The 13712-nt window shown below is 42.0% G+C and overlaps 1 protein-coding gene across 2 annotated transcripts in view; it reads right to left on the bottom strand.

Annotated features, from left to right (window-relative positions):
* The window catches only part of LNX1 (ligand of numb-protein X 1), a 104740-nt gene that overhangs the window by 31716 nt on the left and 59312 nt on the right, over nucleotides 1-13712 (bottom strand). For both annotated transcript variants that reach the window (XM_054582163.1, XM_054582164.1), the window contains 2 exons: nucleotides 1764-2005; nucleotides 1102-1254 (listed from right to left, as the gene is read on the bottom strand). In XM_054582163.1, coding sequence (XP_054438138.1) covers nucleotides 1102-1254; nucleotides 1764-2005 — 395 coding nt within the window. The remainder of the gene's footprint in view (nucleotides 1-1101; nucleotides 1255-1763; nucleotides 2006-13712) is intronic.

Genomic DNA, 13712 nt, shown 5'->3' on the forward strand with positions numbered 1-13712 from the left:
TGCAGGCTGTGAGCAAAAGACAGTATTTACAGGACTGTGATAATGAGTTCAGAATAATTAAAGCAAGCAATGTGTGTATATGTGTGTAGAGGGTGGCAGATGATAAGTGAGCAAAAAGGAGTCTCGTAAGACTGCTTACAAATTCTCTGAAGGCATGCTAAGGACTGTGATTTGGACTCCACCTCCCAACCCCCAGAAGACAAAGGTACTTAGGCAGTGGTTGGGGGAGTGGATTCTGGAGCCAGAGGACCCAACTTAAAATCCTAGGTGTGCCACTTTCTAGCCAGGTGACTTTGGGCTAGTAACCTAAGGTCTCTGAGTCTGTTTCCTCATCTATAAATTGAGCATGATAATCCCATAGTGTTGTTGTGATGCCTAAGTGACTTAGAACACTACCTAGCACAAAGGAAAAGCTCATTTTTTTAAGCTATTATAACTCTTGCCCTAAAGTTCTAATACATAGTGAAAAGAAGGAACTAGGACAGCATTTGTTCAGCTCTACTTATACTGGGGAAAACACATAGGATCTAAGATCCAATAACAACTTTGCATGGATTCTAGAGCCTCATTTCTTGGGTTCAACATTTAGCAAGGCACTCTGGGGCAAACTGAGTAACCTTCCTGTGCCTCAGTTTCTTCATCAGTAAAACAGCTACTTCATAAGGATGTTGTATGGATTACATAAGTTAATGCATGGAAAACACTCAGAACCATATAACATATATACATACATAGTTGTAACAAGGACAAGGAGTTACATAGCATTTACTCTGGGCCAGGCTCAGTTCTAACTGCATTTCACTTATAACTATAATTATTCTTTGTATGTATCAAGCTGGTACCTGATGGTAAGGGCTCTAACACCTTTCTCCTCAAACTATGCAAAAAGAGAGCAATAATTTCTGCCTGCAGTGACTTATGTGACAAACAGGCTAATCAAGGTAAGAAATATTTTGTATCCCTGGGAAGAGAGTTGCCACAGAGGGTAAGTGGCTGTCAGGCTGTCATCACACCTGCAGTCGTTCTGGGAGACCAGCCCAGCCCAGTCCAGCCCAGTCCAGCCCAGCCCAGCCCAGCCCTGCCTGCGAGGAGTTCACTTACCTTCAGGGGAAGCGGTGTTTTCAGAATTTTCCCGGCTCTGGTCAGCTTGGTTGGCAACTGCAGTTCCACTCTTTGTCCTTCGAAGAACACTCAAAGCTCGATTTATCTTCTTAAATGACCTGCTTCTAACAGAGGATCGCTCAAAGGGCCGTGCTGAGGAACAGAGAGAAGGGACAGTCGCTACAAGTCACAGAAGTCCTCTTACATGCACACGTCTGGTGAGATGACGTAGAGTAAAACACCAACAGTGATTCCGCTAGGTGGTAGGATGATAGAGTTCGCTTAGGTGTATTTCCTAAATTTTCCACAACGAAATTGTATGGCTTGTTTAAAAACCTGCTTTTCATTTTCCCCTGGATGAGACTGAATATAATAGCACCTCCTTGAGCAGCATGGATGGGAAGGTACTGAGGCCGCAGGGTGATGAATCATTAGGCCTGGCCTCAACCCCTGTCACCAACTCAGACTATCCATATTTCTAATGATCGAAGGTACTTGTAGTTTCATTTCACTTTGGAGAATTGGATATTAAGTTGCTGCCAAAATTACCAGAATGGTTTCTCCTTAAAAAAACAGTTCAAGAACTTTCCACAGTGCATATCCCCCAGAGGGCCATCCCACAACAAGGGGCCCATTCCTGCACAACCACCCATTTGACTCACCCCTAGTTCGGTTGCTCCGGCCAAAGTCCGATGGACTGTTTGCTGGCTGACCATCCTCTGCCGTAGACACGTAGGCAGGGTTGTCCAGGCCAGGCTCATCAGTCATTAAGGCGATGGTGGCAGCTGCAGAAACTTCTGGGAAGAGTGTTGTTGATGGGAGACTCGCACAACTGTCTGGACAGCCATCTTGAGAGCGCCTCTTTCTGTCTTTGGTCAGGCCGTAGTGGGAGGCACCTTTACAGCTGTAACAGGACCACTGGACGTGAGAAATGGTTCCAGCTTTGCTCATTATTCAGCCAGCCGCTTAACATAGGCATGCCTGCTCTTCTCAGAGCTTGACCTGCTCACCCCTATACGCACGTCCCCTTTCACTTGTATGTACTCAGTATACACTTGCCAGTCAAATGAAGTAATAATTTGAGAAAATTTTTGAAAGATGCTTGTTGTGTTCTCTTAAAGCAATTTCTACACTGAAATGCAAATTTGTGGAAGTTGTATTGTATCTACGAGACTAGGGTTTGAGGCTGGTGACCATCAACTATTTGGACCTGGTAATTAATTCCTTCTTGCTGGTGTTTATTTTGACCATGAAAGTGCTCAGTCACATTCTCTGTCCTTTCTTTTGGGTTTAGCTCCCAAAGCACTAAACATAAATACAAAGCTCCTCCCAGATTCCATATTTAACTGTCCATGGAAACAGAGTCACCAGCCCCACAAAGCCACAGGAATTTACTCAGCATTGCTATTCTGGAGAGGCAGGCTTGTTAGCTTTCCTTCTCCCCATCCAGTCTGATCTCAGAATGGCCAGGATGAGGGGTTGGGAGCTCCTGTGCACTGAAAAATTTCATTCATTGTCATGTCTTCTAACATTGGGAGAGTAAAACAACATCTATGGTCTTTAAAAAAAACAAAACAGAACATAATTGTCTATACCTATTTACCATCCATGTTAAACAACAGGCTCAAGGGCCCGGAAACCAAGGTTGGAGATGATCTAGGTCCATACTTTGCTGTGAATGTTCTTCTGTGTGCCACTGTGCAAGTCATTTCAGCTCTTAGGTAGGGTTCTGGTCAGAAAATGGTGATGACTTAACTATCTCATTGCACTGTGAAGAAGAAGTAGCTACAGATAGCCACAGCAGCTTCCACAGTTGTTGTGAGGGCAGAAATTATGTGGGTGAGCCCCTGTAAGAAGTGGCCATTGCATATAATGAATGTGCTAATTAGTATATATTTATCAATTAACTACACAAAACCTTATTGGTTGAGATATTTTACATCCTTGATATTAAATAACCAATCAGAGAATGTATTTGGAACAATGCTTCATGTAAGATGCTTGAAAATAGACCGAATCAAGAGGCGTCTACACTCAATATGCACACAATATTTACATGGCCCACGGAGCCACACAGCTGGTGGATAGAAGGGCCTACTGTCCCAAGCAGAATTCCTGCTTTAAAGTTTACCTAGCTGTGTGATCTGGGGCAATTTCGTTAACCTTGTTAAACTGTCTACTCTGCACGTACATCTTGGGTTGCTGTGAGGTCTCGCTGACATTAAGTCTTGTCAAGAGTTTAGTAAAAGGTGAAAGATTTATACGATCTTTGAGAAACCAGAGTATTGTCAAGAGTTTAGTATCTTGTCAGATGGATATTAAGTTCTCAAAAGATTGTAGCTGCTTCTATAATTTATCCTTTCTAAGATGCTCGTTTTTACACACTTTAACACGTTGGAGATTAGGATGCATGGGTGACTGGTGGGTCACACACAGCATCTGTTGCAAGCCAAAGTCACGATGCAGATGCCCCTGCCCGAGCATGCCAAACATGGTCACAGTTGTCCACCTTCTCACTTCTATTGAGTCACATCCACTCTTGGTACTATGACTTTGAGCTTAATTGTCATTAAATGTCTTAGAAAGATTACATTATGATTTAGCATTGAAATGGAAAGTCACTGTGTATATAGAAAGCCTCAAAAACAGCAGTGGCATGTGAATTTTGTATCGATGAAGCAAATATTCACGGTTAGGAGGAGGACAGAAATTCCATACTTTCTTCCAATGAGACAAGGAGATGCTGTATGTGCTTAGAAAGAAAGATACCCCCCACAAAGATGAAAAGTGGTGTTGCATTCTGCTACTGAGATCATTCAAAAGGACTGACCTATTTTATGCCAAATAACACAACTAGAGGGCAGGAGAAGTCAGCGATTTGTCTGAGTGGATTTCAAAGCCCCAAGTCTCTGATGTGACCAACCCATACATCACAGGGATATCTTTGCAAGTGTTTTGAGATAATTTAACCAGTGGCAGATTTTAAAATTTTCTTTTCTTGTTGGTATATGAAATATAATGTTTCTTATAATCAATGGCACCTCAGATTTGATGAAATGTGGTTTTACTGTTAGTAGAAAAGGACTTTGATTACATAACCCTACACCCTTATCTTATTTAAGATGAAACAGGCCTCCAGCTTCTAAGGCTAGCCCTTCCCTCACTGAAAGCGTTCAAGCTCTCTATTTGAATTGATGAGGTTTTACTGTTCTGATTAGCTACTTTGGCTTGGAATTATTCTGCTTAAAAACAGCAAAGTGGTTGATATGGGAAACTCAAAAATTGGAAGAAATGCTGTGTGATGGAAAAAAATAAAAGCCAGCATACATTTGAGCAGCTCCAAAGTCATAAATACATGAGTGGAACACTTCTCTGCAAGCCAGCAGTATTTGGTTAGCACTGTGTGGAAAGGAAGTTCCTATTTAGTTGGACTGGAAAGAGTCTCTCTTCATGGGGCAGCTATGCCCATGCCCTTAACCATGTGCCCCACAAGAGCAGGAAATGAATTTTCCAATTGGACAAATGGCTGGCAAAGGAACAATCCATGGATTCTGGGAAGACATTGCATATCCCAGTAAAAAAGTGGCATCCTATTCTTCCTCCTTTGTGAGGAGGGTTAAAGTATTTAAAATTGTCGGAATCCCAAGACTATACCATTAAAAAACCATTGCTCTTTCAAATCCTTGGAGTTCCAAAGACACATTTGAGTCCAGGAAAGGAAAACCTCATAAAATGGGTAAGGACGCCTTCCCTGTAGCCTCATATCATGGCTACCCTTACAACAGCTGGCGAGGGTACAGAACCTAGACTTAACTGCCCTGGCTCCCAAGTCTTGGTAAAAAAATTTCTGCTAAAGCAACTCATACTTGTGTAAAGGCGCTTGCTCCAGTTTCTTGGCTTCGCTTGTATCTGAGGTACGAGTGATCTATGAAGGTAGCGGTTTGTACTTACTAATTATCTCCTTTCAGTTGACTAATACTGGGGCCTCTTGATTTACAAGCACAAAGGAGGGGAGGATAGAGGAAGAGCTGATTAGCATTGGCCAGTACAGGAACATACGGTGAACCCTGGGTTGTGTTCCAAGCAAGCACGATTTACTCTCCCTTTAAGATATCCTGAGCAGTAAGTACTCTCAGGTGATGATGGGCGATGGCCATGAACTTGAAGAATGAACATAAGGAACATGGAAAATCATTTTTCAAACAAACCATGCACTTCTGATATGCTGTCTATTCAACAAAGCAACTCTGAACACCATTGTTTTTGTTGTTGTTCTTAATAATGGAGTTGGGATCCCGATTAAAGAGAACAGAGGCAAGTCAGTCTTAACATAAGAATGCTGACACTGCGTGTACCATGGAATTTTTGTCCTTTTTGTCAGGGTGGGGAGCAAGAAGAGAAAATAAACCCCCTTCCTGTAAAAAGCCCTGAGCCCATGAGTTCACTATTAGCAGGAGTTGACCTGAAGCAGGCTGCTCCCCAGGCATAACTCACAGAGGCTCTGATGGGGTGTCCTCTGCTGGGTTCAGCCAACTGGGCAGCACAAGCGGGTCTGCAGGGGAGGGCTACTCTCTGACGGTGAACTATGCACTATGACAGAAGAAAAACTGTCCACAAGAAAGCAAGTCTCAGTATCCTCATCATAACTGTCTGGGGAACTATACAGCCTCCCTTTGATCTAAATTCCCTCACATTCTTTCTCTTTCAGCTCACTTCTGAATTAGGTAAACATCGAGTCTGCTCCTCATGTTGAGTTCATTAATTGCCCAGTCTGGTCCTACTTGAAACGAGGCTTACACACTCATACACTTGTCAGGTGAGGAAATGAGGGAGGTCAGGCTAGGGGCGGGGACCATGGTGAACAGTGTTTCAAGGGTGCAACAACCTTTACAGCCTATGGGCTTTGCTGATCGTTGCCTCAAGAAGACCAGCTCAAGAGCAATTAGGGGGAAAAAAAAAAGAAGAAATAAAAGACATCTAAACTGGAAAGCAAGAAGTAAAACTGTCACTATTTGCAGATGACATGATACCGCATGTAGAAAACCCTAAAAATTCCACCAAAAAAACTGTTAGAACTAATAAAGTCAGTAAGTTGGAGGACACTATATTGATATACAGAAATATGTTGCATTTCTATATACTAATAATTATCTATCAGAAAAAGAAATTAAAATAACAATCCCACTTGCAATTACATCAAAAAAGAAAAAAATAACTATGAATAAATTTACCCAAGGAGGTAAAAGAGCTGTAGACTGAAAACTTTCATCAAGACACTGATGAAAAAAATTGAAGACACAAATAAATGCAAAAATATTGCATGTTCATAGGTTAGAAGAATTAATATTGTTAAAATGTCCATGTTCTCAAAACAATCTACAGGTGTGATGCAATCTCTAAAAAATTCCAGTGGCATTTTTAGCAATCCTAAAACCTGTATGGAACCACAGTAGACCCCAAAACTATAGTAATCAAAACAGTATGGTTTTGGCATAAAAACAGACACATAAGTAGACTAATAAAACAGAACAGAGAGACCATAAATAAAACCACACATGGATGGCCAATTAATTTATAACAAGGAATCAAGAATATACAAAGGGTAAAAGACAGTCTCTTCAATAAATGTTGATGGGAAACTGGACAACCACATGCAAAAGAATGAAACTGGACCACAATCTGACACCACATTAAAAACTTAACTTAAAATGAATTAATGATGTGAAGGTAAGACTTGAAACCATAAAACTCCTAGAGGAAAATATAGGTGATAAACTCCTCGACATTAGTTTTGGCAATGACTTTTTTTGGATCTGACACAAAAACAAAAATAAACAAGTGGCACTGTAGCAAACTAAAAAACTGCACAGTGAAGGAAACCATTGATAGAATGAAAAGACAATCTATGGAATGGGAGAAAATATTAGCAAATCATGTTATCTGATAAGAGGTTAATATCCAAAATATGAGAAGGACACCACAAAAAACTGGAATTATGTTCTGTGTGGCAGGCCCTTTGTAGTACAGGCTTCCCCGACTAGGTAGTGTTCTAGTAATCCATCTGTATCAGCATACCAGCTGGTGCTGTTGTGAGAGGCTGCGTGCAGCTTCAGTGAATTTTTTTGAAGACTCTCTTAATATGTTTGCCCATTTAATGATGGGTGATTTATGAGTGCACCTGCCCACACAGCGCTGAGTCTTCAGCAGTTTTTGACAAAAAACAGCCTGACCCCTGTGATCGATCTTGCCCCAAGCGACTTTTGTTTCCCCAGATGAAAGAAGTCCTCAAAAGGAAAATGTTCTGCTAATGTGGAAGAGGTGAAACAAAAAATGGCAGAAGCACTAAAAGCCATGAAAAATCATCAAGTTCAATCACTGTTTTGAGCAGTGGAACAAAAGCTTTGATAGGTGTATTGCATCAAACGGAGAGTACTTCAAAGGTGAATGTAGTTTAAACATGTAAGAATAAATACACAATTTTTTACAAATAAATTCCAGATTTTTGGGGGTGGTCCCCCCTTATATAAAGAATTTATAAAATTCAATAACAAAAAAATATGATTAAAAAATGAGCAGATAATCTGAATAGACATTTTTCCAAAGACATATAGATGACCAACAGGTACATAAAAACATGTTTAACATCACTAATCATCAGTGAAATACAAATTAAAACCACAATAAGATATCACCTCACAACTGTTGGAATGGCTGTTACAAAAAAAAACAACAAATATGTGTTGGTGAGAATGTAGAGAAAAGGGAACCATTGAGCACTGTCGGTAGGCAAGTAAAATGGTGCAGCCACTATGGAAAGCAGTATGAAAGTTTATCAAAAAATTAAAAATAGAACTATCATAGGATTCAGCAATTCCACTTTTGGGTATTTATCCAAGGAAATTAAAAACTCTAATTTGAGAGAGATTTATACTCCCACTGCAGCATTTTTACAATAGCTAAAATATGGAAACAACTTAAGTGTCCATCTGTGTGTGTGTATATGTATATATACATATATTTAAACACACACACATATATATACATACACACAATGATTATTCAGCTATAAAAAAATAATAAAATCTTGCCATTTGTGACAAGATGGATGGACCCTGAGGGCAGACAGAAATAAGTGAATTGAGCCAGACAGAGAAAGACAAATACCATATGATCTCATGTGTAAAATCTTAAAAAAATAAACAAATAAACACCAAGCTCATAGAAACAGAACGGTTTGGTGGTTACCAGAGGTGGGGTGGGGGGAGTTGATGAAATGGGCTGAAGGGGTTAAAAGGTACAAACTTCTATTTATAACATAAATAAGTCATGGACATGTCATGTACAGCACGGTGGCTATAGTTGATAATACTGTTTTGCATTTTTGAAAGTTGCTAAGAGAGTAAATCTCAAAAGTTCTCAGTGCAAAATTTTACAACTATGTATGATGACAATGACAACTAGACTTACTGTGATTATTTTGCAATATATACACATATCAAATAATTATGTTATACACCAGAAATGAATACATTATATGTCAAGTGTACTTCAATTTAAAAAAAAGACCATGACACATGAAAAACAAAATGAAGGTTAAAAAATCACATGATCACATCAATAGATGCAGGAAAAGCATTTGATAAAATCCAGCACCCTTTATGATAAAAACTCTTAGCAAAATGGGAATAGAGAGAATATACCTTAACATAATAAAGTCCGTATATGACAAGTCCACAGCTAACATCATACTCAATGGGCAAAAACTAAAAGCGTTTCCCTTAAAATTGGGAACAAGACATGGATGTCTGCTTCCACCACTCTATTCAAAATAGTTCTGGAAATCCTAACCACAGCAATCAGACAAGAGGAAGAAATAAAAGGCACCCAAATTGGAAAGGCGGAAGTAAAACTGTCATTGTTTGCAGATGACATGATACTGTATATAGAGAACTCTAAACATTCCACCAAAAAACTACTAGAGCTGATCGATGAATTCAGTAAAAGCAGCAGGAAAACAAAATAAATGTTCAGAAATCAGTTGCATTTCTATCCACCAATAATGAACAATCAAAAAGGGAAACTAAGAAAACAATCCCATTTATAATTGCATTAAAAAAATACCTAGGAATAAATTTAACCAAGAATATAAAAGACCTGTAGTTGGAAAATTATGAGACAATGAAGAAAGAAACTGAAGAAGATACAAGTAAGTGGAAGCATATACTGGGTTCATGGATAGAAAGAATTAACATCATTAAACTGTCCATACTGTTTGAAGCAATCTATAGATTCAATGCAATTCCTATCAAAATACCAATGGTATATTTCACAGAACTAGAACAAATATTCCAAAAATTTATATAGAACCACAAAAGACTCTGAATAGCCACATCAATCCTGAGAAACACTGATTCAAAAGAACACATGCACCCCTATGCTCATTGCAGCATTATCTACAATAGCCAGGATTTGGAAGCAGCCCAAGTGTCCATCAATAGATGAGTGGATAAAAAAGAAGTGGTACATTTATACAATGGAATACTTCTTGGCCTTATAGAAGGAAAGGAGGGAAAAGTAAGAAGGAAATCTTACTTTTTGCGACAGCATGGATAGCTTTAGGCTAAGTGAAATAAGCCAGTCAGAGAAAGACATATACCATATGATTTCACTTATATGTGGAATCTAATGATAAAATAAACTAGCAAACACAATAGAAACAGACTCACAGATACACAGAACAGACTGACAGCTACCAGGAGGGCTAGGTGAAAAAGGTGAAGGGTTTAAAAAAATAAAGTAAAATGAAGTAAAGTAAAATAAAGTATTAGCCCAGTGTTGTTGTAGCAAGCAGTTTGGAAGCTAAAATCCAGTTTTTAATGTGCAATGTCTTGATTTTAAAAGTTGGCAACAAGTTCAAAATTTTTAAGACCATTGTGTTGGCCAAACAAAACACATCTGTAGGCCAGATCTATCTCAAGGGATGACAAATTCCAACTTCTGGGAATAAAATAAAACTGCCAATGTGGGTGGGGCAAGCTGATTTCTCCCTTTCAGTCCTCCAGGAAGCAACCCTAGCTAGCGTCCTCTCACTGTTCCCCCGGGCCCCCCCACCCCCGCAAACGGGCGTGAGGTTAGGTGTGTGTGCCTGCATAGGGGAAATGGCCTGAGAGGGGGTTCCCTTTCATTATGTGCCTCAGCCCCACTGCTGATCCAAGTCAGAGAATAAGATTGAATTCTCAACTGTTTCTCTTTCACTCATGGGAGAGCTAATCTCTTGCTCAAAGCTATTATATAATGGGAAAGGGAGACATTCAACCCTAATGGATGTATTCACTTTCAGGCAAAGAGAATCAAGATTAGGGGGCTCTGGAGGAAGCAAGTTTCCCTGCCAATGGCTGTGTCTTAGGCTTCAGCTGCTCTGCTGAACAGTATGAGTGGCTCAAACTTTGCTTGAAGTGGGTACCCAGGGGCCAGGCTGGGAGGCTCCTGCAGGAGAGGAGGTGGTGGCTGTGTGACAGCAACAGGCTCTCCTTTGTGTCCTTGAGCAAGAACCCACTGCGCCGCAGCTCACAGAGTCTTTGTCAGGGTGCTAGTGACCCTGGAGGCTGAGGGTGGGCCTCAGCCAAGCGTGCTTGCCGCCCGACTCCATCTCCGGGGCCACTGGTCCTCCTGACACCACGCCTCCGTGGCTTTGCTACACATCCTAACCTACGCCCCTGCTCCCCGTCTTCCTCCCCACGCCCCGCATCCAACGCATCCGGACCACTCCAACACAACTTTTTACTGCTGATGTTCCAGGCCTTTCTTGATCTGTGTCTATCAAGGCCGCACTACACGCATGCAATACATGCCTACCTACATCTCTACAGCCTGGCAACCCAGAATGGGGCTGGGAAGAAGACAGCTAACCTCTATGGACCTACTATTTGCTGTATGTCATGCTTTATATTTGTGGTCTTCTCTTACCCTCCCTCCCCAACCAGCCTGTCACATTAGTTAAACTGCCTCCACTTCACAGATGAGGATATGGAAGCTAGAAGGGAAGAAAGCCTTGTCCAGGTTCATGGAATAGAGCTGGGCCTGGAATCCAAGCTGTGGGTCCCAGGCGCTCCCCCTTCCCGTGGCCTGGCCTGCAGCCTGAGGCCTCCCTGCACTCCAGGCTCATACATCAAGCTGCTTACCCCACGTCTTCACTTACATGTCTCATAGGCATCTCAGGCTTCACATATCCAAACACCCTAACCTTCCCTGCCAAGCCAGCTCAGACACATCTTCCCTGTTTTATTCAATAGCACTTCACATCTACCCTGTCCTTCAGGCCAATAACTTTAGAATCATCCCTGATTTCTTCCTTTCTCTGGACACCCCAAATACAATCCAGCAAGATCTACCCGGGATCCAACTACTTCTCATCACTTCTGCGGCCACCACCCTGGTCCAAGCCACCGTCGTCAACGCCAGGTTAGTGCAACAGCCTCCTGAGAGGTTTTCCTGTTTCTGACTTGCTCCTCTTCCCCATCTATTCTCAACAGAGCAGCCAAAGGACCGTTTGGCAATAGGTCACCATTTCACTAAAACATACGACCCTGACAAGGCCCCATACTTTCAGTCCCGTTACTTCTGCCCTCACCTCTGTCCCTCGCTCACTCAGCCCCTGCTGGTCTCCACACTTGCCCAGCACGTTCCTGCTTCAGCAGGTCTGCGTTCTGCTGTTGTCTAGAGTACTTTCTCCAGAGGCCCTCCTGGGCTACAGTTCAGGCAATAGGTCCAAACTGCAAAACCTTCATCCCTGTGGGATTGAGACGGCTCCCCCACATTGGTGCCTGGAACAGAGGGAGCTCATGGATTCACTCCTGGCATGTCATCTCTGCCTTGGCGGACTGGTTGGCTTTGGGCATGTCTTGCGCCGTGCAGTAAAAAGGGCTGGAGAAAAGGGGCAAAGCTTTGCTTACCCGGTACCTTTCTCAGGGTCTGCATATCACAGATCTCCTAAGGCAGGCACTCAGCAGATGGGCTAAATTGAGCTAACCAGCAGCCACGCTGTTGGCGTTCTGTTTATTGGAATTACCAAACTGGAAATTGATGGATTCACCCACACGGCCCTGATAACATGTAATTGCTGTGGCTGGGGATGCTGATGCGGATGCTGATGCCAGTCTCCCGTCTCCTTCCGCAAGCTCATGATTTTCATTTCCCTCAACTCCTACTCAAGATGAGACACATGAAAGGGAGAAAGTAAGACTTTTTTCAATTTATCTTTCTTTTTTCCCCTGCTTCCCTAATAATTGATAGGATTTCACTTGCTCTATGTTTTAAAACTATTATGCAGATAATAAGACTAAGAGTAATAATTACCATACACCTTCTTTGCTAGAGTATGCTGGTCCAGCCAAGGTTTTTAGGAGTGACTTTGAAATACCTTTTACTGTCAATGGACACTTAAGGGGGAACTGCTGAAAAAGATAGAGCAGCAGAGGAGAAAAGATACAGACATCCAAGTTTAAAACATCTGGTGTGAATTCTAGGTCTGTCACCTTTGAACTCTGTGACTCTGAACAAGTTCTTTAATTCCTCTGACCCTTGTTTCCCAGATGTAAAATGGGCAAACAATGTTGATTTACTGTGAAGTTTAAAGATTAATGCAAAGCCCCTAACAGTACCTGGAACATAGCATAGTAACTCAATAAGCATTAACTAGCATAATTATTACACATCAGGCATAATGTTAGACACAGTGGGTGCAAAGAAAAATGCTACACAGTATTTGCACTTGCGGAGGCTGACGTGAAAACAGAAAAACCACCATGCTGCATTATCAGAGAGAGTGAGAGGTAAGAGCCAAGTGTTGGGAGAGCTCATTGCTTTGCTTGAAGTAATCAGGGAAGACTTCTCAGGAGAGGTGAAACCTGAGCTGAGTCTAGGAAAATGAGTGACCCTCGTCTGTCTGACTAGGAGTAAAGGCTACATTCAAAGGCCCCAAGGATGCAAGTGCAGGGTAGTTGCCAGAAATATTGGAATCTGTGCAGACTTTGTTCCAAGTGAAGCTGACAGAGCCAAAGTAAGAACCAAAGAGGGAGAGAAATGCTGGGGGTGATGCTGGGGAAAAAACCCGGGACACCTGACCACTAGCCCACTACTCACTTCCGCGGTTCAGCAGGGCTAAGCCATGCCCTTGAGGGTCAGCGACAAGTGAGCATCAAGAAGTGTGACGCCAACACAGGAGAGGGCAGGAAGGAGCAGGAAGAATGAAGCTGACAACGGAAGGCTCCAAGTCACCTCCTCACAAAGATTCTGTGACTGCCGCTCCCCGCTTCCCAGTCACCACTTCTGATTCCTTAGCACTTAAATGTTTGGTAGTTATTTTGAATGTTAAATAACTATCTCCACATGCCCCGCCCCCCCACCCCAATATGATACAGCTTCCGTAAGACCACATGTCCAACTCCTCTTGCTCACCCTAAGCCCTCCCTGTGCAAACAGCACTGACATGGAGTCAGCCGTGTGTGAGAGAGCGGCCTGAGAGATTCTGGGAGCTGCTATGTTTTTCTTGCTCCTTTTATTAGATGTTTTCTGTTTATACTTTTAATTGTGCTGGCCCAGATGTGTTTTAA

Source organism: Pteronotus mesoamericanus, unplaced genomic scaffold (assembly GCF_021234165.1).
Source record: "Pteronotus mesoamericanus isolate MK-2021 breed Mesoamerican mustached bat unplaced genomic scaffold, CSHL_Meso_final contig_68, whole genome shotgun sequence".
Lineage (NCBI taxonomy): Eukaryota > Metazoa > Chordata > Mammalia > Chiroptera > Mormoopidae > Pteronotus > Pteronotus mesoamericanus.